This window comes from Plectrocnemia conspersa, unplaced genomic scaffold (genome assembly GCF_051122295.1).
Source record: "Plectrocnemia conspersa isolate PC_06_02 unplaced genomic scaffold, ASM5112229v1 ptg000003l, whole genome shotgun sequence".
Taxonomy (NCBI): domain Eukaryota; kingdom Metazoa; phylum Arthropoda; class Insecta; order Trichoptera; family Polycentropodidae; genus Plectrocnemia; species Plectrocnemia conspersa.
This window is the reverse complement of record NW_028277167.1, coordinates 20,563,074-20,590,412: the sequence shown is the minus strand read 5'-3', so window position 1 is coordinate 20,590,412 and position 27,339 is coordinate 20,563,074. Positions and strand designations below refer to the sequence as shown.

At 27.3% G+C, this 27,339-nt stretch overlaps 1 protein-coding gene across 1 annotated transcript in view; it reads left to right on the top strand.

The window, feature by feature from the left end:
- The first annotated feature begins 7,761 nt into the window (after window positions 1-7,761).
- The window catches only part of zye (zona pellucida domain-containing protein zye), a 40,185-nt gene continuing 20,607 nt past the window's right edge, over window positions 7,762-27,339 (top strand). Inside the window, exons 1-2 of the mRNA XM_088182292.1 lie at window positions 7,762-8,074; window positions 19,112-19,169. Coding sequence (XP_088038418.1) covers window positions 19,134-19,169 — 36 coding nt within the window. The 5' untranslated portion in view covers window positions 7,762-8,074; window positions 19,112-19,133. The remainder of the gene's footprint in view (window positions 8,075-19,111; window positions 19,170-27,339) is intronic.

The following is a 27,339-nucleotide window of genomic DNA, read 5'->3' as shown; positions in this document are numbered from 1 at the left end:
TTGTTCCTTTGGTAGAAAATCTGCCATTGTTAATTTTAGGGTCATTGGAATGGGCCAATGTGTGCACCGACACACATTTAAGGCCAAAGCACGATTGACTGTTAAAACCTAAATTAAATCATTATGAGATTACCTAATATATATTATAATACTATATAAACTTGAAAAAATAGGTTGTCAAGTTTTTAATATTTCTAAGGCTAAAATATGAAAAAACAATAAAATATTGCCTGTCTCAAATATGACAGTAAAAATGTTACGTTTTTGCATCATCATTGACAGTGATGATTGATCGTTATAACATTGATTTAAAATACATTGACCTAACTTAAGCAAATAAAAATATTTCAATCAAAAATGATTTATGTAAATTTAAAAGGTTATAAATTAGGTTGAACGTTAAACTTTACTTTTATCGTAGAAAAAAACGTAACAATGTTTGAAATTTACACACATACGTGTACATATTACATTTCTATATAAGTTTGTAGTACATCTTTGACCAGAAATAAATCGACGTTTAAAAAAGGCGATGTAAAAGGTCAACAAGATTTATAAGTCATGGAAAAATTACCTATGATGTAAGATTAGGTATGCTGTAGAAAAAAAAACAATGCGATCAAAACTTATCAAGTAACAAATTAATATAAAAAAATAATTAATAACAAATCAAATATAGAGCATTTTATTTATTTCTGATATAATTTCAATGAGTTAAGCATGTTTAAAATTTTTTTTATATTAGTACTGAACAAATTTAATCACATGACATGTTTGTAGTATTTAATGTATATTAAATTATTTAATTAAATAATTTTAATATAATTAAATGTAATAAATGTTTTTTTTTAATAATTTTTCAATAAGCATTTTTTATTAGTCATATTATAGGAAAACACAAGTCGTTGATTGCACCCAATAGTTGCACAACTAGGTTTAGTAATGATCAATCGCTCTTCTCTTTTACTGACCGTTTGGCAATATATAGTAAACACACATTATGTCATATGCCACATAATATATAAATATCCAATATTTCCATGTACTTGCGTATGTATTATTTATTAACTATTGTATAGATTTTTATATATGCGGTACATATTTCAGATACACACTTACAATAAGTTTCTCATGATATTTCATTTACATTTAAAGTTCACTCACTTTGTTATGGCTATTAAGTATTATAAGATTCATATTAAATTATTAAATAAAAAATGTGTTATGCGTGCAGATGAATAAAAAATATATACATACAATTGGACGTATTGTGACCTCTGTCCAAAACAATTTGTACGTTTCTACCTTAAACACCAGTTCTGCTGTGAAATCTCAAGGCGAGATACCACATCTTATCCCAAATACAATGAGAAGAACCCATTAACCTAGAGGCGAAATCTTCTTCTATTTACCAAATTTCAAACATCATCATCATCAATTGATAATTGTTTGCCAAAAAAACTAAAATACACACAAAACAATAATCAAACATCTATAAGTTCAATTTTAACATTTCACGTACATGTTCGAATTGTTGTGCAATGTCAGTCGGTCGAAACAATGTGGCAATGTGCTTCTTTTTTGTTTTGAAAATATAATATTATGATAATGAGCTTTGATTATGTTTATATATAAATATGCACATATTTATATTTTCTTTTAAACGTTTGTGCATTTTTTATGATTTTTAGAAATTCTTTGAACCCGGAAAACTATAATTTTTGCCTTTTGATATTAAACGGTAAAAATGATGGTTTCTCAATTATTAATAATTGGTGCCTTTAATTTATTACTATATAAATAATATCAAGTGTTTCACTAACATATTACAAGAAACATTTATGTTTATTATTTTATCTTACAGATTAATATTATAAACATTTTTAATGCAATACATGAGATGCAACATCAAACTATATGTATAATGTTGCTTTAGTTTAGTAATGACCGTTTTGCCACCCCCTTTGCGACTTCAAAGAAAAACAAAAAGCGTTGCAAGACAGAAATTACATAAATCAGACGCCAGGGATTTTAACTGTTTTGAGCTACGCTGGACAGTAGATCTTTAGTCGTCAACCAAAGCAGAAAGGAGAGCGTCATTACTTATTTTGTCTTGATGTCCTGAAAGAGTTTCAGAACAATAGCAAATGCATATTCGTTGTCTTGTCGGTTGAGAATTATCTTCTTGCTTGTCAAAATACCATTTTAGTTTAGGTGGAAGTGCTTAACAGAAATATTTCTGCCGAGGACTTGCGAGTAACGTTCTAGTAAAGATGAAAATTCAGTTTAAACATCGCTAATGTTTCGCGTCGAAAATGCTGGACTTATGCAGAGCGCGTGTCGCTTTAACAATTTATTAGTAAAGTGGTCATAGAAAGTCGCAATTTGTCCCTATACTCAAAAATGAAACCTAAAGGGTTTACTAAAAATATATTTTGAATAATCTGCCTTGTTTACCATAACGAATAATTTTATATATTGCGCTGATATGTTTAATAAATTATGCTACAATATTATGTTTGATAAACAATTATTAATTAATAATTATGCTACAATATTATGTCTTTTAAACAATATTTATTTTTCTTAAAATACTCGTAATTTATAAATATTTCAAGGTCCCATGCTAATCCACACCATTATACTCTACCTCACGCTTATATTATGCATAATTTTAACACTTTCTCGTTTTTCTACTTGTGAGTCAGTGCGAAGGCACACACAACTCAATTTTACATAATTTCATTAAATAAAACATATTTCACCAAACAATTTTATTACCTTAATTACGATTATAAAATTTGTCGAAACGTCAATAATGAAAACAATTCATTAAGTTAACAAAGAGTGAAATTCTATTCGTGGGTGTGTCTCTCTAACTCGTATATTTAGAAGGTCTGTCAAGCCAGCTAAATTTCGTCACTGACACGTGAAATCATCGTAAGTATTATCGAATATATTATGGAAAAATGAATAAACAAATAAAATTGAGTGTAAAAATATCGCAACGTGTTGCACCACGGCCGCACAGTTTTCACATGCTGTGCGCTTTCCGAGGTTAAAAGTTCACATCATTATATCAATGAAAATTATGTGTCTCAAATATCGATTGCACAACTTATGGCCGTGGCTCTATATACGTGCTAGTTATATAATATAACGCCTGTAGGTTAAATCGTAATTATATATTTGTATTTATAGAAAAAATCGACCTTGTATATGAATAGTCTGCCTTTCTAAAGAAAAAAATGTATTTCTTAGAAGGATGCTATTTTCATATCCGTCAACGATACTTAAGAAATTGGTAAAATAATAAAAATATATTTAAAAATAATAATACTTAATACTAATAATTTGCTAGTTGTTTTTTAATAAGCCATCGTATATTAGATCATGCATTTTTTGGTACATTTTTTATGATTCATTAAAATATTAAAAATAGTTCAGTATCTACTAATTTAAATCTTTATTTACAACATTTAATAATATTTTTATTTTAATTTGCCATAAAATATATTAAAGTCATTTTTTATATAAATTAAAATATATTTTTTTAATTGTAATAATGTATATAATACATCTGTACATTTCAGGTTATCAAAAAATAAATGTCTTTTTTTAATTTAAGCTTTAACCGTAAGTCTTGCCTTAGCTATTGATACCTAAGTACGTCTTTTTTTTAATATCTGTGCTGGTGCACATCTAAACTCTACTTTTCGATATTTAAAAAAAAATTAACTGAAAAATTCATGGTGGCTGAATTTTTACCAAATAAACAATTTATACAAAATCACGTGCTACATGAATTTCTATAAAAAAATTGCTAACTATGACCACTTAAAACATTTGTGTCCTACCAGGTGGTTTATTTTATATTCGCAAATGGCAAAGATGGTTAAATTACCAGCAATAATGTTTTGTAAATGGAAGCAAATTCTACTTAAACTATCCATCAGCTGACCGAAAATTTAAACCTGTCCGATTTAAGAGTGCATAGACACATTAAGAAAATAAGGAAGGCATGGAGACAATGCGTATGGGTTCCATACAAATTGACCTAATAAAATAAGTCGGCTTTTACCCGCATATCCCAAAAGCTTCTGAATCTTCAAATGGTCGCTTTTTCTCTTTAATTTAATAACAGGTGATAATAAATTATTTATATGTTGTACGACAACAATATTCGTAGAACACAGTATTTATTCAATAGTCAAGTTGCAAAACCTACCTCGGAACTCGGGCTTTATGGTAAGATAGCAAAGGGATTGTGTATGATTGTTTCCGAACGGAATATTTTGCATTAAAACCTCTCACATGCTATGCTAATAGAATTAAAAATTAACCAAGATATGTAAGAGGGTTATGTCTTTAGAATAAAATTATATTTTGAATCATTACAATAAAAATGAATTTTGTCATGGAGCTGCGTGCCGCGCAACACCGAGCGTATGCTATCGAAAAACTTGTTTTTGAAGCAAACAGCGATTCTGTTTCTGAAACTAAAAATAATTATGTTAAAAATAAGCTTACATGTGTATTAAAAAACGTCAAGACAAACTAATGCTAAAACTTTATAATTCAGTTAATCGAGTTTTAATATTTAAATTATATTTCTTCACCGAAAGATTTCATGTTATTATTTAAACGACGAGTTGTTTAATTTCATTGTTATCATTTTTTAATGTTCTGATTTCTCTGATTTGTATATACATATATATTATATTCAATATGAAATATATTAAACTTTAATGCAAATATCGACTGCTTTTAAATTCCACGGCATTCGATATTCAACAAATATAAAATATACATTTTAATTTATTTACTGCACAGATCGGTACTATTAATGATATAATGCTAATGATGTTTTAACTTTAATCGTAAACATCTCGGTAGTTAATCTCAATTATTAACTAACCAGAAATTGAATGCGTCCGGTTTTGCAACAATTGAAGAACGACGATCGAAATCGGAATTTTATCACTCTCAAGGCAAAGGTTTAACTATAAAGGTCAAGTTTTTTTAAAGATTGTATTCTTTATTTTCGAAAAAGTCCAAAATAATTTATTGTAAGCTCGTTTGCATTTTTCGCACGGTTTTAATACACCCGTTCAATTGAAAAGTCACGCACTTATCCGTGTAAGTTAATATACTTTGGATCACTTGATTAACTGCTCGTTTCCTTTTTCCAAAATACTTGATTGTTCTTTTATGTATTTTAATCATTGAATACATTTTGTTGTCATTCGATTTGGCGAAACTGGCTGTCGAAATATGAATAAATACGAAAATTTGCATAAAGGCTGTTTGCACTTGTGAAAAAAGTATAGTGTTACATCGTGAAGTGTTAAAATTTAGTATCAAAAGAGGCAATATTTGAAAAGAATAAAAAAACCGTGTTTTAAAGTCTGGTAATGGACCATTTATTTTAATATATTCTGCAACTAGTGTATTCCAGATCTTCATCTAAGTATCTAACGCTATAAATTTGTGGAAGATCTTTGTTGTTTGACTTAATGGATGGACAGTTCACTCACCTTGTATTTATAGATCTAATTTTATATTTAGGCTTAGACTCTTTTAGATGTGTAATGTTGATGTAACTGTATCATCCGGAAATGTGGACATTGTAATAAAAAGAAAAGTAAGAATATTAATTGTGAATTTAATTATAAATGGGTGACTTTCTGTTAGTTAAAATATAAGTAGAACAAATCCCAGTATAACTTCAGGATCAAGTTTATTTTTCATGTTTTAGAGTAAACAATATCCATACTTCAGAAAACGCATGAGACATGAAAAAATGCAGCCATGCATTATTTTTAGCCATATTTTTATTAATTATCTTAACAATTCTGTAGCATGTTGCTGCTAAAAATCAAATTGATTATCAGGAATTTAATTGTTTTCCTTATTGGTATTCGTTTTTTTATGATTATGGATTTTTTTAAAAAGAGCATTAACTTAATAATGCATTTTTAAAAAGTAATAAATTGGCTGTTTTTAATTTGACTTTCAATAGGAAAGGAATTAAAAACTAAACGTAAATAAGCATATGTTTCGCTAAGACATTACATTTTTTTCTTTATTTCGTTCCCAATCATTTATATGTTTTTGAAAGATCGTTGAAATAGATATTTGTGGATGTTTTTTTTATGCAGCTTTCAATAGACGGGTTTTTTCTTTAGTTAATTAATTTAGTTTTGCATTCTGGGAATATATTAGTTTATCTTATATGAATAGTAAGTATATTAGTTTGTGGTTTTAAATTATTTTCGTTGCGTATGGAGTTTGTTAAATGTATTTACTTAATTTATTATCAAGTGTATATATGTCATATATTATATATTATAGTATTAGGAATCTAAGATATATACATTTCATATGTAGAAAAATATATAGATTTATTAATACAAGTTGACTATTGCGCTAAGGTAAATTTATTTATTAGTACAATATAAATCTTTCCTTGTAACATAACATACGTTATTCTAATTCATTATAATAAAATAAACACAATTAAAAGCTACATAGTAAGTATTGGGACAGCAGACTGAAATCAGTCTGTATAGCAGTGACATTTTATTAATATTATATTAATTAAAAACTACAAGTACATCTTACAAGTCGTATATTTATTTTAATTTTTTTTTCGCAATATTCATCCATAAGGTTGAGAAAAACTGATGATCGATTGAAATCATAATTATATAATAATTACTATGTATCTCCGTAAAATCTGAAAAATTCTTGTTTTTATTTGGATTCGTATTGAGGTCTTTAAAATATTATTCACTGACTTATATGCTGGTACCGTATAATATTTAGCAATATTTTTTTTTAAAGTGGCAAAGTCAAACATTACACAGTGATTTGCTTCAATAAATAAATACATATTAAGAAAGTAGTCTAAAATTAATTTTATTATTATCGTAATTTTTAATTGTAAAATTGAGTTAGCTACAAAAATTAAGCACGGTCTGTTTGATATATAATTTAATATATAAATATTTATAAAAGTAATCGAATTAAAACACATTTATTTGACTGAACAAAGCAAAATTAAGTTAAAACGACACTTTAAAAAAAATATTAACTGCTGTATCACGACGACAGGTGGAATGAAGGAGCATTATTGAAAATATAATTTCTGATTTTTACCTCAGTGGTTTCTTAGGGAATCTGACATTCTATATTTTAGCCTTACTCAAACCCTTGACGTTAAGAATTAAATTAAATAAGTTCGCGCTGTAAATATAATATAATTACTAAAAAATTATGCAAATTACATGACTATAAAATTATTTTTGGAAATTATTTATTGTCAATTTTCAGTTTTTCTTAAAAATTTTGATAGATACTATATTTTTAAGAAAAAACCTTGTAGTTATGGGTCTAAAGATCTAGCCCAATAATTTTCGTATCCACGGAATTATTTATCTAATTTTTTTTTTATATGTATATGAGTTATCATGTTTTAGATTCGAGTAGATGTAAATTTGGAAATATTTAAGTATCTCCAAATGGTATTGCTACTAGTTATCATGTTCTTGCGGAAATATTACATGAGTATGAGCAGATAATATTAAATAATTTTCATCTCATTAAATATGTTGCGTACGTTTCAATATCGACGCGCGATCATTAAAATTATCCAGAGATGAGTTTTATCACACGATCTCTCGGCCGGTACATCTCGAACTTCATAGTGGGGGATGCTGCGACAGAGAAGATAACAACGAGAAGATGAGCAAATCCCCATTTGGTCCGTATATATAAATACTTTCACTCAATGGCGGCGGCAAACACTCGCGCAAAAGCAATGGACCAAGTAGCACACCACTGGGATTTTTCTCACACATAATAACAACAACAAAAAGTACGCCGGTTTTGAATGGACACGAGACTTAGGCCTAGTCAGCCTTAGCCTGTGTAGTAGAAGTAGTAGTAGTAGTAGTAGAAGCAGTGACTGACAAGTGACAGTGATTTGACTGAAAGCTCGCGAGCTTTTACGCTTAGCGAAGTTCGGCTCGAGATAGTGACCGGCGTGGGCTGATAAGAAAACTTCTACGTGGTATGGATTTAATATACTCTAAAATATATCTATAAGAAGTGAAATCAGCTAATTTATATTATGATTAATTTTGTGAATATGTAGTAAATACAATATACATACATACATATATAATATAATATTATATTATTAAAGTTAGCTGATTTCACATGTATATGTTTTGAACTCTGAAATGAGGTTCATATAAATAGGTATATTTAACAAACTTAATTTTGAGTAATATTATTAATTAATTATAATTTTAATATGCATGCGAAAAGCTCAATATCCATCACTTTCGATTTCGCACAAATTTTCTAATTTTTTTAAATGAAAATGAAAGTATTATCCTTGCATAATATATAATCAAAAAAACTTGAATAAAATATTAACATGGTGCAAAAAATATATTAATAATTTATTGCCGTATTATTAAAAATCGAAAGTGTTTATGTCGTAGTTCATCTTGAACTGTTTAGCACTACAATCAACAAATTGGTTAAATTGCCATCGATGATTTGTTATTATTTTTATATTTCAAGGATTTGTTACCAAAGGTGTTGTTTTTGTCAATTTGCATTTTATTATAACAAAACGTTGCTTTTGTAATCGGCATCAAAGCTTTGCGGTAGTAAAAAAAATTAACTGCCTTTAAAATAACACGTTTAGAATAGTTTTAAACTTGCATATTTTATAAGTTTGATTTAAAAAATGTTAAATATATCATATTTATAATAATTTGTATAATGTTAATTATATTTATTAAATTTAACATCAAACCTATATACATATAATAGATTGCTAAATAACAATCTAAATTGCTAATAAATATTCACAAAAAAATTATTAGTAATTTAGTTTGTTGTAATATTTTTTATTGTAATTTAAAAAAATACCTAAATTACTGCTTTAATCCTTATTTAAAAGTAATGATACAAATATATTGCAAAACAATGCATATAAGTAGATTATGTCTATTTTTGACATATAAAGTATTATTTTTAAAATACATAAATCAGCACTATGGAATATTAATTTGGTAGCGAAGAAAAAAATGTACACATTAAGAAATATAATTATAAAGATGGTTAATCGAAAAAATATTTTTTTTTTTGATATGATGTGCTAATAATATTTTTTTAAATATTTTTCTAAGTATTATTAATTTTATTTTAGATCAATCATTACTTTAAAGTAGAGTTTAATTCATTGTTTGGATATTTAAATGATAAGTTATAAATTACATTAATTAAAGAAAAATTATCACATACAGATTATGATTCATTATAATAAAAAAAATATTGTCCACACAGCGCGACTATATGGAGGTATTATTTAAAAATACTAAATACATGTTTTATCTCAAAAAAATATTTATAAATAGTTTTGTAAATAATTAATGCTCGTCTAGTCAATTATATGTATTATATAAGAGACCATGTCTGTTTTTTACGTATGTTCGTCAGAGTAAAAAAAAGTCTCATTTGTGTTGTCAGTGACACGACAAAACTGCAATATAAAACTCATAAGATATTCATACATTTAAATATGGAACATTTCAACATTAGTCATTTTTACGTGATTTTTATATGTATAAAAATAAGCATTAAAAATCAATCCACAAAATACAGATTTTTCTTTTTCTATATATATATCTTCATGAAAAGGAGTGAGTTAAGAATAATTTCAGATATTTATTATATTATTAATACAACCATTTTCTAATTAATAGTTTAAGTAACTTGCATGTGCATCTTATTTAGCATTTTAGCTTAAATTATACACTTGTTAATCGTTCGATTGCTGTGTGTTTGTTAGCGATCTTTTACACTTGTTCTCGTGGGTCATTGGTATCGGTCTTCTTTTGTAACTGTCGTAGTTATGCAATACAGCCAGACGTTACACAATGGGCTCATTATCGGTGAGAGATCGGTGAAAGATGAGCAAGTGACAACGCCGGCCCGCGTGCCACTAGTTGGCGTCCGATGGCAGCAATTAACAACAGGCCAAAGAGATATTTTTACTTTTTGTCTCTGAAACAAATTAAAATGTTACTTTAACTATAAAAGTGAAATATGTTGAATTTAGTATACTTTATGAAGCGAAGATAATTTTGGTTATATAATATGTTAAGTAGGAACTTGCGTTTTTTGTAATATCCAGAAGAATATTATTAAAATCAGGTTTCATTGTAAAATTATATTTTCTGGTTTGTAAGCTAATCTAAAGTTATAAAACGAGTTTTATATTAGGAAATCAAGTAAAAAAACTGTAATGTATTTTAAGGAGTTGAAGGCTAAAGAGAAATAAAAAATATTTAGAAACCATTAAAATATTGTGATATCGATGTGATAAAATAAACTGATTTTTTTACGTTTTTAAGTTCTTATACTTTGTAGTTTTATTTATACTTTTGGGTCATGAATATGTTTCTAATGTATTTATTTAACAACTACTACAAAAGGTAATAAAGTTGCTAATTTTCAGTTTTTTTTATTAGTATTAACAGCTCTAGAAATCGTCATGTTATGGAACGTTCTGTCGTGTTTATTATCTGTAAAACATCTACATACATGAACTACATTTCAAACAAATAACATACACAAAACAGTTATGTAACTAATGGGTCAATTAGTTTAACTATTCAGCAAAAAAACTGAATTTGCTATAGCTCTGTTAAATACCTTGCTGCTTATATTTTAAATAAAATTAACAATTTATTGTTTTTTTATTGACTATAATTTATATTTAAAATCATAATAATTGTTTACGTATTAATAAATAGTAAATTAATTAGACTACTTATAAATGTACATCAATTTATTAAGGGCTAAATTTCACTTTAAAGTCAAGATGCTCAAAAATGCTACTTTGGTTTTTCTGTTCCGATCATATGCTATAAAATCTTCAGTGATCCTAAGACGGCTAAAATTAACTTAAACGTTTTATTTCCGGATCTCTCAGAAAAGAAAGTGAATAAAAGCTTTGCTTGTAAAAAACATGAGATGCATCTGTATTACTTAACTTCAATTAAAGTAAACCATTTTTTTACTTTTATTCATCTTCATTTTTGTGTTGTTTTATTCCATAAAACTATCAAATTGATCGAGCGTGCTCATACAATAAAAATATTACGAAACACTATCAAGTAAAACAAATAGTGAGTAAAAAGCGAAAACGCAACCGTTTTCGCACGCTCGGTGAGTGGCCGACCTTCGTTTTGAACCACAAAAAATAAAGAACACATTGCACAAATTTACCGAAAAAAACCCAAAATTTCAAGAAGAATTCTTAGTATAATGCCAATTAATTCAGAATTGTAAAACAATGCGCTCAATTTGCCTTATCCATTTTTGTATCGCATTAATTCCAATTTGCTAGACACACGACTTTTTTCAATTAGTATCAAAACGTCTAATGAATATTCAATGACTTATTATATTCTCACAGTGACCTGTCGCTGAAAAAAACATTGTAAAATATGCCCATTATATGTAAATTGAATAACAATTTTGTTTATTTGCGAATCGGTTGTTTGATTTATTGTGATGATAAAATTAAATTGTTTATTAATGCATCCAGCACGCTAATGTAAGAATTCACAGTATTTTGTGGTAGTAGTGTGTATGAATAGTTACTATAATATTAGCATGCAAGTTCGTGACATGTGTATTGGGTTAATGATATAATTAAGAATATATTTGAGCTGCAGTTATAACATTACATAAAATTTATTGAAATATTTTAAATATTATTCGTTTTATTGCACTGCTTCTTAATTATTTAATAGATGAGCATTTTTTAATCTGCTTTAATATTGCAACATAAACTGACCATGAGAGAAGTATTTATCTCTGAAGTCAACTCCATTCACATCGAGCCTCAATGCATATGACTTATTTATTGTCAAGATTGTGGGAAGAAACGCATTTTTATCTGTGCTCACATATGTCCAATATTTATATTACTAACCGCATTTCATGCACAGATATGCTTAGCAGAATTATAGAACTACCAATCTTTATTTGTGCTGTTTATTGTTAGTTCATTGATAGCTTCTACATTTTTTTAAATAGATGTTTTTGATGCTTTTTCAGTGATATTGCAACACAAATTAAGCACGAGAGAAGCATTTATGTTTAAAAACAAGTTTACTCACATCTAAATACAGTATATATAATTGATTTATCGAATTTTGCATCACTAGAAATTATACGATCTGTGCTCACATATATAAAAAAAATAGTATCAGCCGTGTTTTATGCACAGTTATACTTAGCAGCATATTAAGGCTACCAACCTCATTTCATCGCTTCGCTTTGTGAAATCTGTGTTTTTCTAATGTCGTCTTATATTGACAAATCATACCAAAAATGTGTTTATCTAGTTTATATCTGGTTTTTGCTATTTAAATTACATTTATATTATTAGTTAAAATATATATTGAACAACTTTTATTAAAAATATCAATACTAAAATATATATAATTTATGATTATTATTTATTAACTTGACTACTTTTAAATGCATAAGTTTATTTTTATACATCTGGTTTGACCTGTCGACCGGGAAGCTATTTGCAGTCGCCCGTGATTTATTATGCTAAAACGTTTGTTAAAACAAAATAGCGCTATACATCAAAAAATAATAAATATATGTATTACATAAACCAGAATATAAATTTTTAATCACATTTGTAAAACACAAGCGATAATTTTAGTAGCAAGTCTAGTCACTCCTGATATATTTGTGGTATTTATATAAGATACTATATAAAAGCAATAAAATGCTTAATTAAAACAATTATAAATAATCATTGATAAAATAACATTTTAAATATTTTTTTTGACAAAAAATGCTACAGACTAATCTTAATATACATATTTAATATTTTGTATAATTGTTTTATAACTATAGAATAATTTAATATAGAAGACAAACTGATTTAACATTTTTTGGGAACTGACTGCATTTTTGATATTCAAGGTCACTAGAACTATTGGCTCTGGTCTTTTGTTTAAAAATATATTGTAAACGGGATGTTTACAAATAAAATACAAGAATTTATGAAATTAGAGCACTTCTACAATGGCAATGTCAGATACTAGTGAAGAACATTTCTTTCTATAGCACTATTCGTGCTTCGCTCTCTAAACAATAATACTCACATTTTCAACTATAGAAATTTAAAGCGCGTTTTCAGCTCTATACTGAGCCTGCACGTTCATTTGTAAAATCACGGGGCCATTTGCCCATGGGAAAATCTACTCAAAAACCGACTTTATACGATATAAAATTGCCTAATATCGTCGGTTGCGAATATGGTCGATCTCTGCACACAATGTGTGCGATGGTCGCACGTAGAGCCGATTCGTTCCACGGCTTCGTTTTTCCTCTGTTAATTATTATAAGACGAAAAAAAAGAGCCGCGCCGACAAAAGATTAGCGACGACTGACTTTCTCTCTCGCGTCCTTTCAATGGGTCGTGTCGCATGCTCGACGTGTTTGTGCGATCCATCCTTGTCGAATTTTTGTGTGTTTAACTTAACATGCATACGTGCCTATGTATGTAGGAGAGTGTGCATTACATGGTGAATAAATAGTATTGAAGAAAAATATATAGAGAAAAATTACTTCAAATAATCACATGTGAAGACTCAATGTCGAAACTTACAAATATGCATTGCGAAACGGAAGAATTCTATCAATGTTGATTTTTTTGACCGTAGATTACAAGTTATGAATTGGTTGTGCATACTGCAATAGTATAGACGATCATTACTATCATATATATTATTATAAAGAATGATGTATTAGATTTTGAGTAGCACTATTTATTAAGTAATTAGGTTATTTATAAAACAACAATTTACCTTATTTTTAATATTAATAAATTATATTTAAAATACTTTAAGATCTTAATGACATAATTTTAATTGGGAATGTAAGGTTCTAATAATGATTTATGATTAGCAAAAATTCTATTTGTTGAGTATAATAATAAATGATAATGTTCATATTAATATAGTGTAACAATTGGTACACCTCACAGATTTATAGCTTAATGTACATTTTACATAAATTAATTGAATACGCAAATAATAAACACAACATCAACAATAATATATTGCGAATAGCTAGATTTATTCTATGACAAAATTTTAATTTTAATTTATTTTTAAATTTTAAAATAATTGCTTCTTACATTTATTTGGCTGAGATAATCAAATTATATTTATACTAGTGAAAATATAACTTCACTGGTTATACACATATATTGTAACTTTGTGGTTAAACTTTTTAATTGCAATTAAAGTTATCTTAAATATAATACAATACCTCTATTTCTTATTCATAACATCTCTCTACTAAGTGACAAATTAGTATCATTATATAATATTAGTTAAGTTAGCCATAATTAAATCCTGCTTTATAAATTTTTAAATAGTTAATTAGACAACTCTAAACTATTTTAATAATGAATTTTTTATTTACTTATTTACCTAATTTATAAAATGAATTTATAATTGTAGATTTTTTTAATACATATTTCAATAATTTATGACGCATATGTATATGTTGTAAAGATATATAAGCTGCTGTACAATCGCTAAAATAATAAATAAATAAGTAAGACAAATTTTCCATAAGCAAGCATGCACGTGCATGTTAGATGCCTTTCTATAGCTCGAGGTCAAGAATTATTAATTTTCATTTTGGCTTGAATTTTTACCTTAGTATATTGATAAAATAAACTAGTTGAATTGCACAAATTAAAAAAATACATAAAATCAAATAACATAAAGTTTATGTATTTGATTTTTATGTATTTTAAATGATAATAATTAATGCAGATAATAATTTTATTATCTGCATTCATTATCATGTAAGAAATCTTTGAATATTAATATATTTTTAATGTGATGTTTATTTTTAATTACTTTATTAGGCGAATCTGCAGTCTTTGTGTAAATTAAATAATACAAAATAAAAAATAAAATTTATCATTAGTAGCGGTTCTTAAAAAGAAAAATATTTAAGATAAATAATATATTTTAGATAAAAACTTAAACGGTTTGAAATATAAAATTTTGCAGACTTGTTAGTATTTTACAAAACAATAAACATTAAACTTCCACGGTCGAATATGTAGATTTTTATATGGTTTTATTTGTGGAAATCTCATAAATTTTCGGATTAGAATGGCGAAACACTAATAGCGATGCGACGAAATATGATAAATAAATATAGTGACATTTTAAGATTTTTTTTATATAAATAATTATAAATTTCTTAACAAAGCGATAATAAAAATAATGCCTTTAGGAAGCCATAAATATCATAAATTTAATAATTTATAATCAATTATAAAACGATATATGTAGAATTAAAAATACTTAAATAGCAAAACACATTTATTATATTGTAGTATTCAACTTGAATTATTTTTAGTGTTATGTAATACAATGGATGATAGATGAGCTTTTGCATTATTGCTTATTTTATCCTGAATGTTGCTTTAAAATTGAGGTCGAAGTTGGAACATGATTTATTATTAACAAAGAACACAATAAAAATAACAATCGCATATAAGATGATTCAATGTATAATTATAGTTAATAATTAACACACATACAGATTTATTGTTTGGCAATAAAAATATATTATTTAACAATGTTACGCGTACATATTTATGGGTTATTCACAATGACATAATTTATCAATTAAAAATAATATGCTTGTAATATATTATTAGATAAGTATTTTTAAGAAAGGCCCTGAAAAGTGAATTAGCACAGATATTATCTTATATAAAAAACTTCAATTATAAATTATTTGCTTTATTTGCTATTGTTCCATAATTAATTAAAACAAATTACTCTTATACAAAAATATTATACAAGTACTCAAAATGCTCTCGAGAGTCTTAAGGTATTTGTTTTCGTAATCTTAAAACAAATACTGATTGATGTACGTGGTTCCAAAAACTCAAAAGGTACCTTTCATAGTTGAAAAGGTTATTTTAGGGCATGAGTAAATAACTTTTTGCGCAATCGTTGTATAATTAACACAGCGTGGATTATCCTCAATGCGAAGCTCGTTGCGAAACTTTACTATCTTAGATAAAATCGATATATCGTAAGCAATGCGTTTAAGTGCCATTTAACAGCTTTTTTGTGTGTCAATGTGCTGAGATAATAGATCCATTCTTTAGCGCGCATATTATAGGCAGGTTTTTCTCTACTCTGCGCGTCGATATCTTTTGCTCCAATTTTAACTAAATTTGCTTTGTATTAAATAAATAGAAGAAGTACTTTATTTATATATATATATATATATAAATATATATATATATATATATATATATATATATATATATATATATATATATATATATATATATATATATAAATAAATATATATATATATATAAAGTATACATGACTCAAATCGATTTTTAAAATTATTTTGACAATATTTATCTGTGTGCTTAGAAAATCTAAGAAATCTTAATTTGTGATGATCGATATAAATTATATTTATATAAAAATCATTAATTCCGATCTCTCAGATACGATTTAAAACTCTTGGATCCACATGGAATTGGAACCCAGGTCTTTTAGGTATTAGTCGCCGACTTATACCACTGATCTATCATGTTGTTATATATATAAAACCTAAATTAAAATCTTTTACCTTTTTAAAATTTTAATATTTCAGCTTTAACAGTAGTTGAAATTTGTGTAGGATAAGTATATAATAGTACAACATCTCTCTGCTGCTTCCAATGTTGTATTTATTACTTAATTTATTTCACAACATTTTTAGTTTCGTTGTTTATTGTTTTGTAAAGTTTTATATCTTAACGAAAGCAAAGCTATGGAAATTATATATTTTATAAGAAAATATTTAATTTACTTTATAACTTCATAGCAGTGAAGTATATTAGCAAAATTGGCTTTAAATTTATACCTTAGATAGAAAAACTAATCTAATAAAAGAGCGCAGTGATAGTCTTTCTTAAGACGCGAACTGGAGAACAAAAAATATTAAACAAAAATTTGTCATTGCTGATCGGAATTTACCAGATACTTAGATAATGTTTAACAAAATACCTGAAAATTACAATTGTCAACTGTTAATTTTTTTTATGAATGAAACATTTAGTCGGTCTTTATTGTGTTTAATTAAATTATACACCATTCATTAACTATGAATTAATTTGAGACTTTTTTATAGTTTACTATATAATACATAATGTAAGCAAAAAAATATGTGCTTAGAGATGTGCCATTTTATTGCAAGACGATATCTCAATTAGGTTTTATATAATATTGTGTTTAAAGAAAGCTAATATATTATATTACGAGTGCCATTGTTATAATAAAAGATAACATCCGTCATATATCGTATCTTATACTGCAACATGCTCTTAAAAGGTGAACTACAGTTTATCACCTTCGCATATCTCATTTCTAAGCGTTATATAAGATCATCAAAAACGATATTGAACATGAATAACGGCGACCTTGCTTTTCAGTATATTTTTTCATTCATTCATTCACAATAGACCGACGAACTCAGCGAGCATTTCTCCAATCTTGCGCAAGGAAATCTTGCTTAAGACCATATCATTAAATATTCTCCATTGTCGCGTATGTAGATAGTAGGTACAAGATCGCTTCATCCTCATGAATAATTGTTGCCAAATGTTTGAGTCTGATAGGTGAAAAAATTGGAAGATAATCACACACCTTTCGACGGTGATATTTAAATGTCCACGTTGCGTATAATAACACTTCCCATTGTGGCAATAGAGTCTGCGCTCTATGGGCGAACATTAGTCTTTCGCTTTCACCAATATTAACCATCGTGACCTTTGCCAATGGGCGACGTGTGCTCTCGCTGTATAAATCTTGTATGTTGTTTTTACTGCATGGTATATGGATGCTGTGAGATTTCAATGGTAGTTAATTAAAAATATGTGTTCGTCAAGTAGTCGATTAATCACAACCAAAAAAACATATGTATTATATTTATTGTATACAAGATTGTCATATTAAAAAATCGTGTTACTCAAACAAATCAAATGGATCTTTTAAAAGTTAATTAATATTATGAGATTCTATTGTAACTTCATATGCATGAATAAGCACTATTAGTCTTTATATTCAATAATATTCTAAGATGCGATCATCAAAGACAATTTCTATGTATATATAATTTTAATTATTTTATTCTAACAAAACTGCTTTATATAACGCCTAATTATTATTTAAATTAATTAATAATTTTCTTTAAATCACCATAAATATAATGGGTTTAATTTAATTAAGATATCGACAGTTTATTTATTTTTTGTATAAATACGTGAGGATATGTTTTTATAGTAATATAAAATTTTTAAATAAAAATAGCTCATTAGTTTTTGCTTTCATAGGGTAGTGAAAGGTTATTGTTTTATAATTTTTTTTAAACAATTCAACCTTCACGGCAATATATATTGAACAGCTTAATTTCTGACTTACTGAGAATTTTACGGAGCTCAAAATAGGGCGTAGTAAAAAAAGTTATTCTTACTGCGCTGTTAAAATTTATTTTTTTATTTTTCTAGACGTTTCAATATTAACTAGTACATCATATAAATATTAAATATAGAGCATTGTAAAGTACTTAATATATATCCAGTCTTTGTGTATAATCATATCTTAAGCTTATGTACATATTAATAGCATCATCGTGTTTTCAACACACTTAGAAGATACAATGGTGCTTTACAATATTTTATTGCATTTACATTATGTATATGTATACAAGAATGTAATAAAAAAGGAATAAATTCATCACCAAGGCTCCTCAAACATTCTATGTATTTTTAGTTATTTTTCTCAAAATTATTAAACAAATAAGGAAACGCCTATGACTTAACTAATTAGACGTGAGAATTCCTAATGCATCATTGACTTTTTTCTGACGGTCAATAGTGCTGCTAAGAGCTCAAAATTTATGACATAATGTTGTACCATTTTGTAATCATATTTTTATTTTATTTTTTCAGGGTGAAAGACAAAGACTTGGTTATGCGGTTTGCGCCGCTAAATGTCATCGTCGCTCTGGTGAGTAAAATTATATATTTTTCAATTTCATATTTTATAAGACGATCATTACGTGTATGCATATGATGTTTACGTATGAACGTAAGAAAAGTGAAATCACCAGAAGAGGCGGCGTTTGAAGATATTTTTTCATGCTAAAGTACAAACAAATATATGCACATATTCAAATACTTTGACGATTTAGCAACAGTGATTTCGTTCGGCGTAGATGCGATTACTTCTTGTTAAAATATTGTTGAAAAAAATATATAGTAGTAAGTTACTCAATGATCCGATCACAATGGCAGAATTTTCGGAAAATTGCGCTGAGAATTATTCAAATTAATGTTATAAAGTCATGTTATATAATCTTTGAATGCTGTAAAAAAAGTGTAACGGATGTAAAATAATAAAATGTATATTGCAGCATTTAAAATCGTTTCTTATAATAGCATAAACGATATAGGTTAGCTGTCAAATCTGGGCGGCGATGTTTCTTTTCGATTTCGAACATAGCATTAAATTTATATGCCATTTAGCATTTTGAGTGTGTATATATTTTACAATTGCACGAAATAACACTTTTATGTGGCAATTTGATTTATAAATCACAAGTAATAAAACTGTTACTGTACTTTGTAAAATATTTATATATTTGCTTAATGCCTAAAATATTTTTTTAATGCATATAATATATTCTTTATGAGCGAAGTAGCTCATAATTAGAAAATTTTCAAAGCTTAATTTGTACAATATAGCTCAATTGAAATTATTTATCACGATATTTATTCGTGAGATTAACCTAATCTGTGACGATCGATCAGAATTATAATTATCTCCCAAACAATTTAAAAACACTAAGGTCTATCTAGTATTCGATCTCATGTCTTTTTTTATTGATTTGTTAAAAAAAATCATTGATTTTACTCACATGTTCATTTTACTAAATATAATATCAAAGATATTGGTCCAGAAGTCTTGCACAAATCAACTACATATACGTTTAAAAATATTTTTTAATAAAAAAAACATATTTTTATGATTGTGGAAAGACAAAGTAAATTATATATTAATTCTTATTTATATAAATAAATAAATAAACATTTATTATAATTATTCTTTAGGAACTACACAGCTTTGACATTTGTAGCGACAACAGTAAAGCGAGTGACCAAGATTGTGAAATATTAAGTCTCTTCTATTGCGAAGAAATTTTATCGTCTACGTTTATAAATTCTACAAAACGCTTATGTGAATTTAATATTCCAAGTTCACACAATAAAAATGTTTATGGGCCATTATGTCCATACCACACATATAAATTACGAAATTTTATATTATACAATAAATCAATTAAATTAAATTTATAATTGTTATTTTAGTGTGAGATGGTAGTAAAATTTACTATTAGGACACCTGTCATACAATTGATGTACAAACCGATACATATTTATTTATTTGTAAATGTATGCTTAATAGTAATGCAATTTGTGCTGTTGTTAAATATAGATAAAGGCAATGAAACAATAAATTAAAAATTATTGTCCGATTAGAAGGCTACGTTATCTATCTCTGTAAATACTTCCTTCCATTGTGTGTTTAATTTTGAAAAAAGTCTAAAAAATATTAAAAAGACTTAGGCAAGTATAAAATGCCAATGCACGATTTTATTTAGCCTCTAGGTACTCTCAGAAATGTTTAATTCATTCAAACATCTCTACAGAATCACGCATTGGGTTTTTATATATGCACAACACATTCTTTCGACCCTTTTTGAAGTTAAACATACTATTTAATTTTCAGGATTAATGATATGTATATCAAACGTATATCGTGCTAGTAGTATACCCAAACTTCATGTTTATGTTTTAAACAAATTTATAGAAATTAAAATCATTACTATATTTTTTATTTATCGAACATATATTCATATCGTGTAGGGGTGTAAACCCAATCTCTTTCTCAATTATAAATAATGATGAAATGGATAGCTCTCGAACTGACTGTGTTAACGCAAATAGAGTATACACATTTAATGTTAACATAGTTCTTTAATTGATTCGAATTAAAATTTCGAAAACTTTATACCTTACCTCTTAGTCGTCCATAAAAATGGCATACATGATGTCATAGTGTGTATAAAAGGCAGAGTTGACACCTTTGTATGTGAATTTCCTTTCAGGATTCGATCGAATTTTCGCAACAATAATGCGTTTTCGCAACGTGCGTGCGCTTAATTATAATGTCGGCAATTTTGTTATACAATGGACGATCTCGAAACTTTGTTTTCTCGAATACATAAATAAATGCACTTACACGCGCGCGCGTATTCAAAAACAATGCGGAATATTTCACACCTGTCTGGTCAAATGGGCGAATTCGCCGTATCGTTTGTTCGACAAAAGAGCCAATGATTTAACGCGGTCCATTCTCGGCAAACGGACGCCGTGAAAAGAATGATGATACACGGGCATCTGCCGTTTGCAAACGGAAGAGACAAAATTCGGTGCAAAAGAGATTACCATCGGTCAAAGAGTGTGGGAAAATGGAACAACAGCGATGATTACGTTTTTGTTCTCGCACGCGAATGGAAACCGTAATGAAAATCCGCCTGTCGGATGCGAAATTGAATCGGTCACGTTCTTGAGGGAGGATAGTGGCGATTTATCATCGCAGATCGCTTCTCATTGTTGCCATAACCTAAATCGAGCTGTTTAAAATCTGTGGATATATTCGGTAATAGCGATCGAAAAGAATGCGCAATAGCAACAAGTTTTCCTAATTCATTTGCTACTACTGCTTCCTATGTCATTGTAGTATCGAGATAACATTGGCCTACTTATATCAACTATTTGATTAAAACATTAATTCATATTTTTTTTAAATCAAATAAATTATATTAATAAAAAAAATAAAACATAGTAAAATGTATTAATAAGTTTAGTTTTTATCATTTTAAAATAATATCTTTAAAAATATATATGTATAAATAGTTTTTAAAATAAGAAATACTTTTTCATTGATGAAAATGTACATCAATATAAAAGGAAAAAAACTCCGCACGAAATGCATGATTTCCCATACTCCGACCTCTCAAGTTTAATCCAACCTTGACGGATAAGGATTAGACCGAAGAATTTAGATGGCTCTTAAAATTCTAAGCACTCTTAACTCTTTAGTCGAATATCTCAAAACATATGTTGTTTTATTTTTATAATTTTAATGTTTCAAATTATTCTATATTATTTTGATTTCAAGTTCATACTGGTGTTATATTACTGTTATTATTAACTTTACACTACTAAATGTATCTACTAGTAGAGCTATAAATTAGTAGGTCTTGATGAAGCTCAACTATGCGACCAATTTGATGTGTCGTTGCTGAAACTTGTTGTAAAGGTTTCGATGAGGGTTAAATAAAATTCGGTGACTCTTCTCAGCTTCCACGTTCAAAGTTTATCATTTAAGTCTTCGAGGAGGGTTTGGGGTCTTCTAATTAGAACTTTCGAAAACTGCAGCTCATAATTTTATTAATATAAAATAATTTGCGGACTTAACGAACTATCTGTGACTCGGGTAAAGATCGATATTTTATTCATCGATCAATATTGCCTGTTTCCAATAACAGCTATATAGTAATAATTAATACTTCAGAAACAGAGGATTCTACCCTAGTTACTAATTATAATGTATTTAAGTAAAGAAAACAATATTATTTAATATACCTGTTCAAAAATACATATAAAGCGTTTGTTACTGATTTTTTAAAATAATTTTTTCGCTGTTTTTTCTAAGAATTTGAGTCATTTTTTAGAGTTTTATTGCGAAAACCTAAAATTTTCCATTAGTTGATTCTTAAATATTTCTTAATAAATTTCTCACCAAATAGTCATTCTTACAGAATTCTAAATTAAAATTGAATTACGTAATATAGAAATGCTTTAATAGCTTTTTTATTTAGCATTTATTTTTGTGAAACCCCTATTTTTTATATGAATCAAATAGAAATTTGTAAATCTTATTAAACGAAATATTTGTTCTTAAAAAAATACGAATTCCAAATTGCTCTACGTATTGTATAATAGGAATACTTAAATAGCCCTAAAAGTAACTGATTTTTTCAAGTAATTTTGTAGCAGTTTTTTTGCGTAAACCCCAAATAATTTTTTAGTCGATTGGAAATTTGCAAATTTTCCTAAAAAAATTTGTTGTTAAACATTTATATTTACATATATCAAAAACCAAATTGCCTTACGGAACAAAATTAAGTTTAGTTTTTATTGTAGAATAAATATAAAGTTCATTATTTTTTTAATTTAAATTAAATGTAAAATACAGAAAAAATTACCTTTCTGATTTGTGTTTTTATGTTATACCAAATAAGGTTTTATTGTTGTTTTAAATTTAAATTTATATTTCCTAAAAAAAAATATTATATATTTAACTCAAAAATTAATTAAATTATTAAGATATATATTTGACTGCGCAACAAAAAAATATCAAAGAGTTACAAATAATAAAAGAATAAGTTATAGCATAATTTTGATTTATATGTAAATTTCAAGATACGTCGAGTTTCAACTTCAAATTACAACTACAACATGTCATATTGTATTAATCAATTTTAGCATTCATTTTTCAGATTTTATACCTTATTAAATTTAGTCATTATAGCGCAATTAATAATTATGAATGAGTTACACACCAATGTGAAAATATATAAATACGTTCCCACGTGTAAAATAGTTTGTGCAACGTTAATAATATAAGCGAGCCATTTTTAATTAGTATTAAAGGTCGTATATAATATTTTAACTAAAAACCCTAAAACAAATTCATGATCATGTGATTTAAAATTATTAATATAATATAAAATTAACAGGCTGCACGTTGACATTTAATAAAACAGGTAAACGGTTATTAAAATATTGTGTCATGTTATTTATTGTTGCTATTCAAATCTAAGCGATTAAATAAATGACAATCGCGCAGATGAGCAATAAAACGCGTTTTAAATGAGGGTTGTAATAAAAATGTATGCGATTTTTAATGTGGTAACACTTGTTTCGCAACGGTCGGAAAATTAGTCGTCCCTGACGATGCTTAATTTTATAGCGAGGTCGATGGGAAAAAATATTATAAGAAAACGTTTCGCAAGTGCATTGAATTATTTTTCAGTTCAAGCGATGACGATAAAAAATACTTTTGATACTTGAGAGACCCTGACGTGTCACTTTACGTTGACCAAGTCCTCTTCGCCTATAATGTTTGAGACATTGTAAATGAAATGACATTTCCGCATTTTTCAGAATAAATATTTACAACTAAACAGCGACATTATAGATTTTATATTTAAAAAACCACTTTACACTCGGGATTATTTCAAAAAAATGGTTAAAAGTAATCATCTTTTTTATTGTAATTTATTATGTGTTGTACAAGAATGATAAAAAAAATATTTATTTATAAATATATTTATTATTACAATATAAATAAAAAAAATCATTAAACGTTGCCTTGTTTGCTGTTTTTACTAATTCTGAAAATAACAAAGAAATGTATATGTATGTAGGTGTATGTATGTGTACACAATGTTTTATGTCAAATAAAAAATAATACCTTATAATACAGTATTGTGATTTTTGAAACAAGGTGTAACACATAATGCAACCATATATTTCAGACAATGGTATCGTGTGTCTCTTCTAAAAAAAATTCACTTGCATCCATTTTTTCACATACAAAGAACAATCTTCTTGGATTTCATAGGGTTGCAGTTGAGGGCGCGTCTTCCCTGCGACTTCTTCTCAATCATTTCCAAGGATGAATAGGAATATTCCATATTTGCTACAGATGATCCAGATTCTTAATCCATTTTTATGATAAAAAAATGTAAGATCAAATAAAACAATCAGAAAATCACACAACTCAGCAGGGACAAACTAAATTTTGGTTTTAATTTTGATGGATTTTATACATAAATATTTTATTGCGTATATATTTGCCAATAAAAAATATAATAAGCAGTTTAAAATAGATCTTCTGTAAAATTATTTAAAGCTTACAGCTTCTGTTTTGTTGACTAGTTTATGACATCCAGTAAATATATTGAAATTGTCTTTTGATAATTTGCGCAGTCCGTAGTAGTAGACATAGCTTGAATCAAAACATCTTAAAAAATACTAGGACCATAAAGTATCAGTTTTATTTTTTGATTTATGAAGGTCAAAAGTATCTGAAAGCGGTTAGAAATAAAAGGTATTCCATGGAGTAAGTTTTTTAATATAACGTTCTCACGCACCCGTGCGTGCATGCTTCTAGCACCAAATTTTGCATACATCGATGCGTGAATTCGGGTGAAGTGAATGAAAAATAAAATAATTGAAAACAAGTTAACAAAATAGGGGAAACCAAATCCAGTTTATTACGTTGCAAGACCTGCCGTGCTTTATTGCAAATGTTTAGCATATACATAATATAATGAGCGGTCAAATTATCTATTTTATTATATAAAAACCAAATAGTGCGGCGACCTCGTCGTATATCACGATTAGTAAACATCTAAAATTAATTAATTTAACACCTGTGTCGAAATGCATTTGAGACGCGTGGTGTAGATCAAATAAATTTTACAATAATTGACAGAAGTATTTATTTTATAATTTTGTAACCAAAGTTTGCGGGTTTTTTCTGGCTAAATATATAACTCTCACTTTTACGTTTTTTCTGCAATATAAATACGAACAATGACGCTAGCTTTAGAATAGAGAAAAAATCTGTAAGGTATATCATTGGTATTCAAGTGATGTTACAACATTTTTTCTTGTTATTATTTTTACCTCTACGTGCATAATATATTTTTTGTGTTAGAAGAAAAGCATGAATTATTGATATTGCACGCGTGCACATCTATCCTTATATTTTTTACTGGAAACATTAAAGATTTCAAGAGAAAGTTTCCAATACAATAATGTATTTTGCTTCTGTATTTTGATGAGTATTTAGCTCATTCTGCTTAGGTTATCTTATTCAATACATGCAGTCATTGAAAATCCAAAATTTTAATATTATGTTGTTGAACTGAAAAAATCAACAGCCGAATACGCTTTACATAAGCCATCCAGCTTTTTAAAAAGCTTGCCAAACGAGTACTGAAAAATTAATATGGTAATTAATGTACACATATATTTTAGATGAATATTTTAAGCAAGATCATGCCGGCTTGCCAACTTATTTTTTTTACAGAAATCTAATTAAGAATATTGAAATTTTCATGGGACAAAAATATCAAATGGCGTCTAAAATTCTATAATTATGATATAATTATGCCATATTTGGCCTTAAGGCGGTTAATTGCGATTCAAGTTATAAAACGTTAATTGCCTAATTATTGTTTTTTTTAAGATATGATTCTCGTGTTTCGTCCGATTACCGAATAATCGATTTCTATATTGTGTTATTACTAATGGGTTTTTTTATTCGTTTACGTAATGAACAGTGAACGTAGTGCCTTTAGGGCACGATTTATCTCTGAATCTGGGCAGATGAGCCGAGACTGTCCTGCACGTGTTTACCAATAGTGATGGTAAAACTTATTTTTAAAAATAATATCGATTGTGATAAAAATTGTAGTTCTATTTATTTATTTTTTTCACCTTAAATACTTTGGAATCATTGCCACCAACTTTACTTTGGATCTCCTTGCATAATTTTACTCGTTTGAGCGCTCATCAGGCAATTAGCAACGAAAAGGTCAACTTGTTATGAGATAATTTAGATTTATTTAATTTTTTTCAATGTTGTATCGTTGCATCATTGCATATTACCGTAATGATTATTTTGCAATGGTAAGTTTGCTTTTTATCTGGAACATATTTTATTATAAAACATAAACATTTTGACGCATTAACGCACGACCTTTACGTTGATTATTCAGGAAATTGTAAGAGCAGTAAAAGTAGCGTGTTTCATTACGTTATACACATAGCTTATGCTGTGTTGCCATAAACGAAGATGCTTCTTATTACCACCGCTAATTAACAAAATTCTGTCGTTGGTGCAATCGATTACAATAATCTTTGGAATGTTTTATATGCACGCATGAGCCAAAAGATTCCTTTTATACTGTCGTAGGTAATTAAATTGCCAATTGCACAATCGCGTTGTGTAGAAGCATCTTTTTTGTATGGTT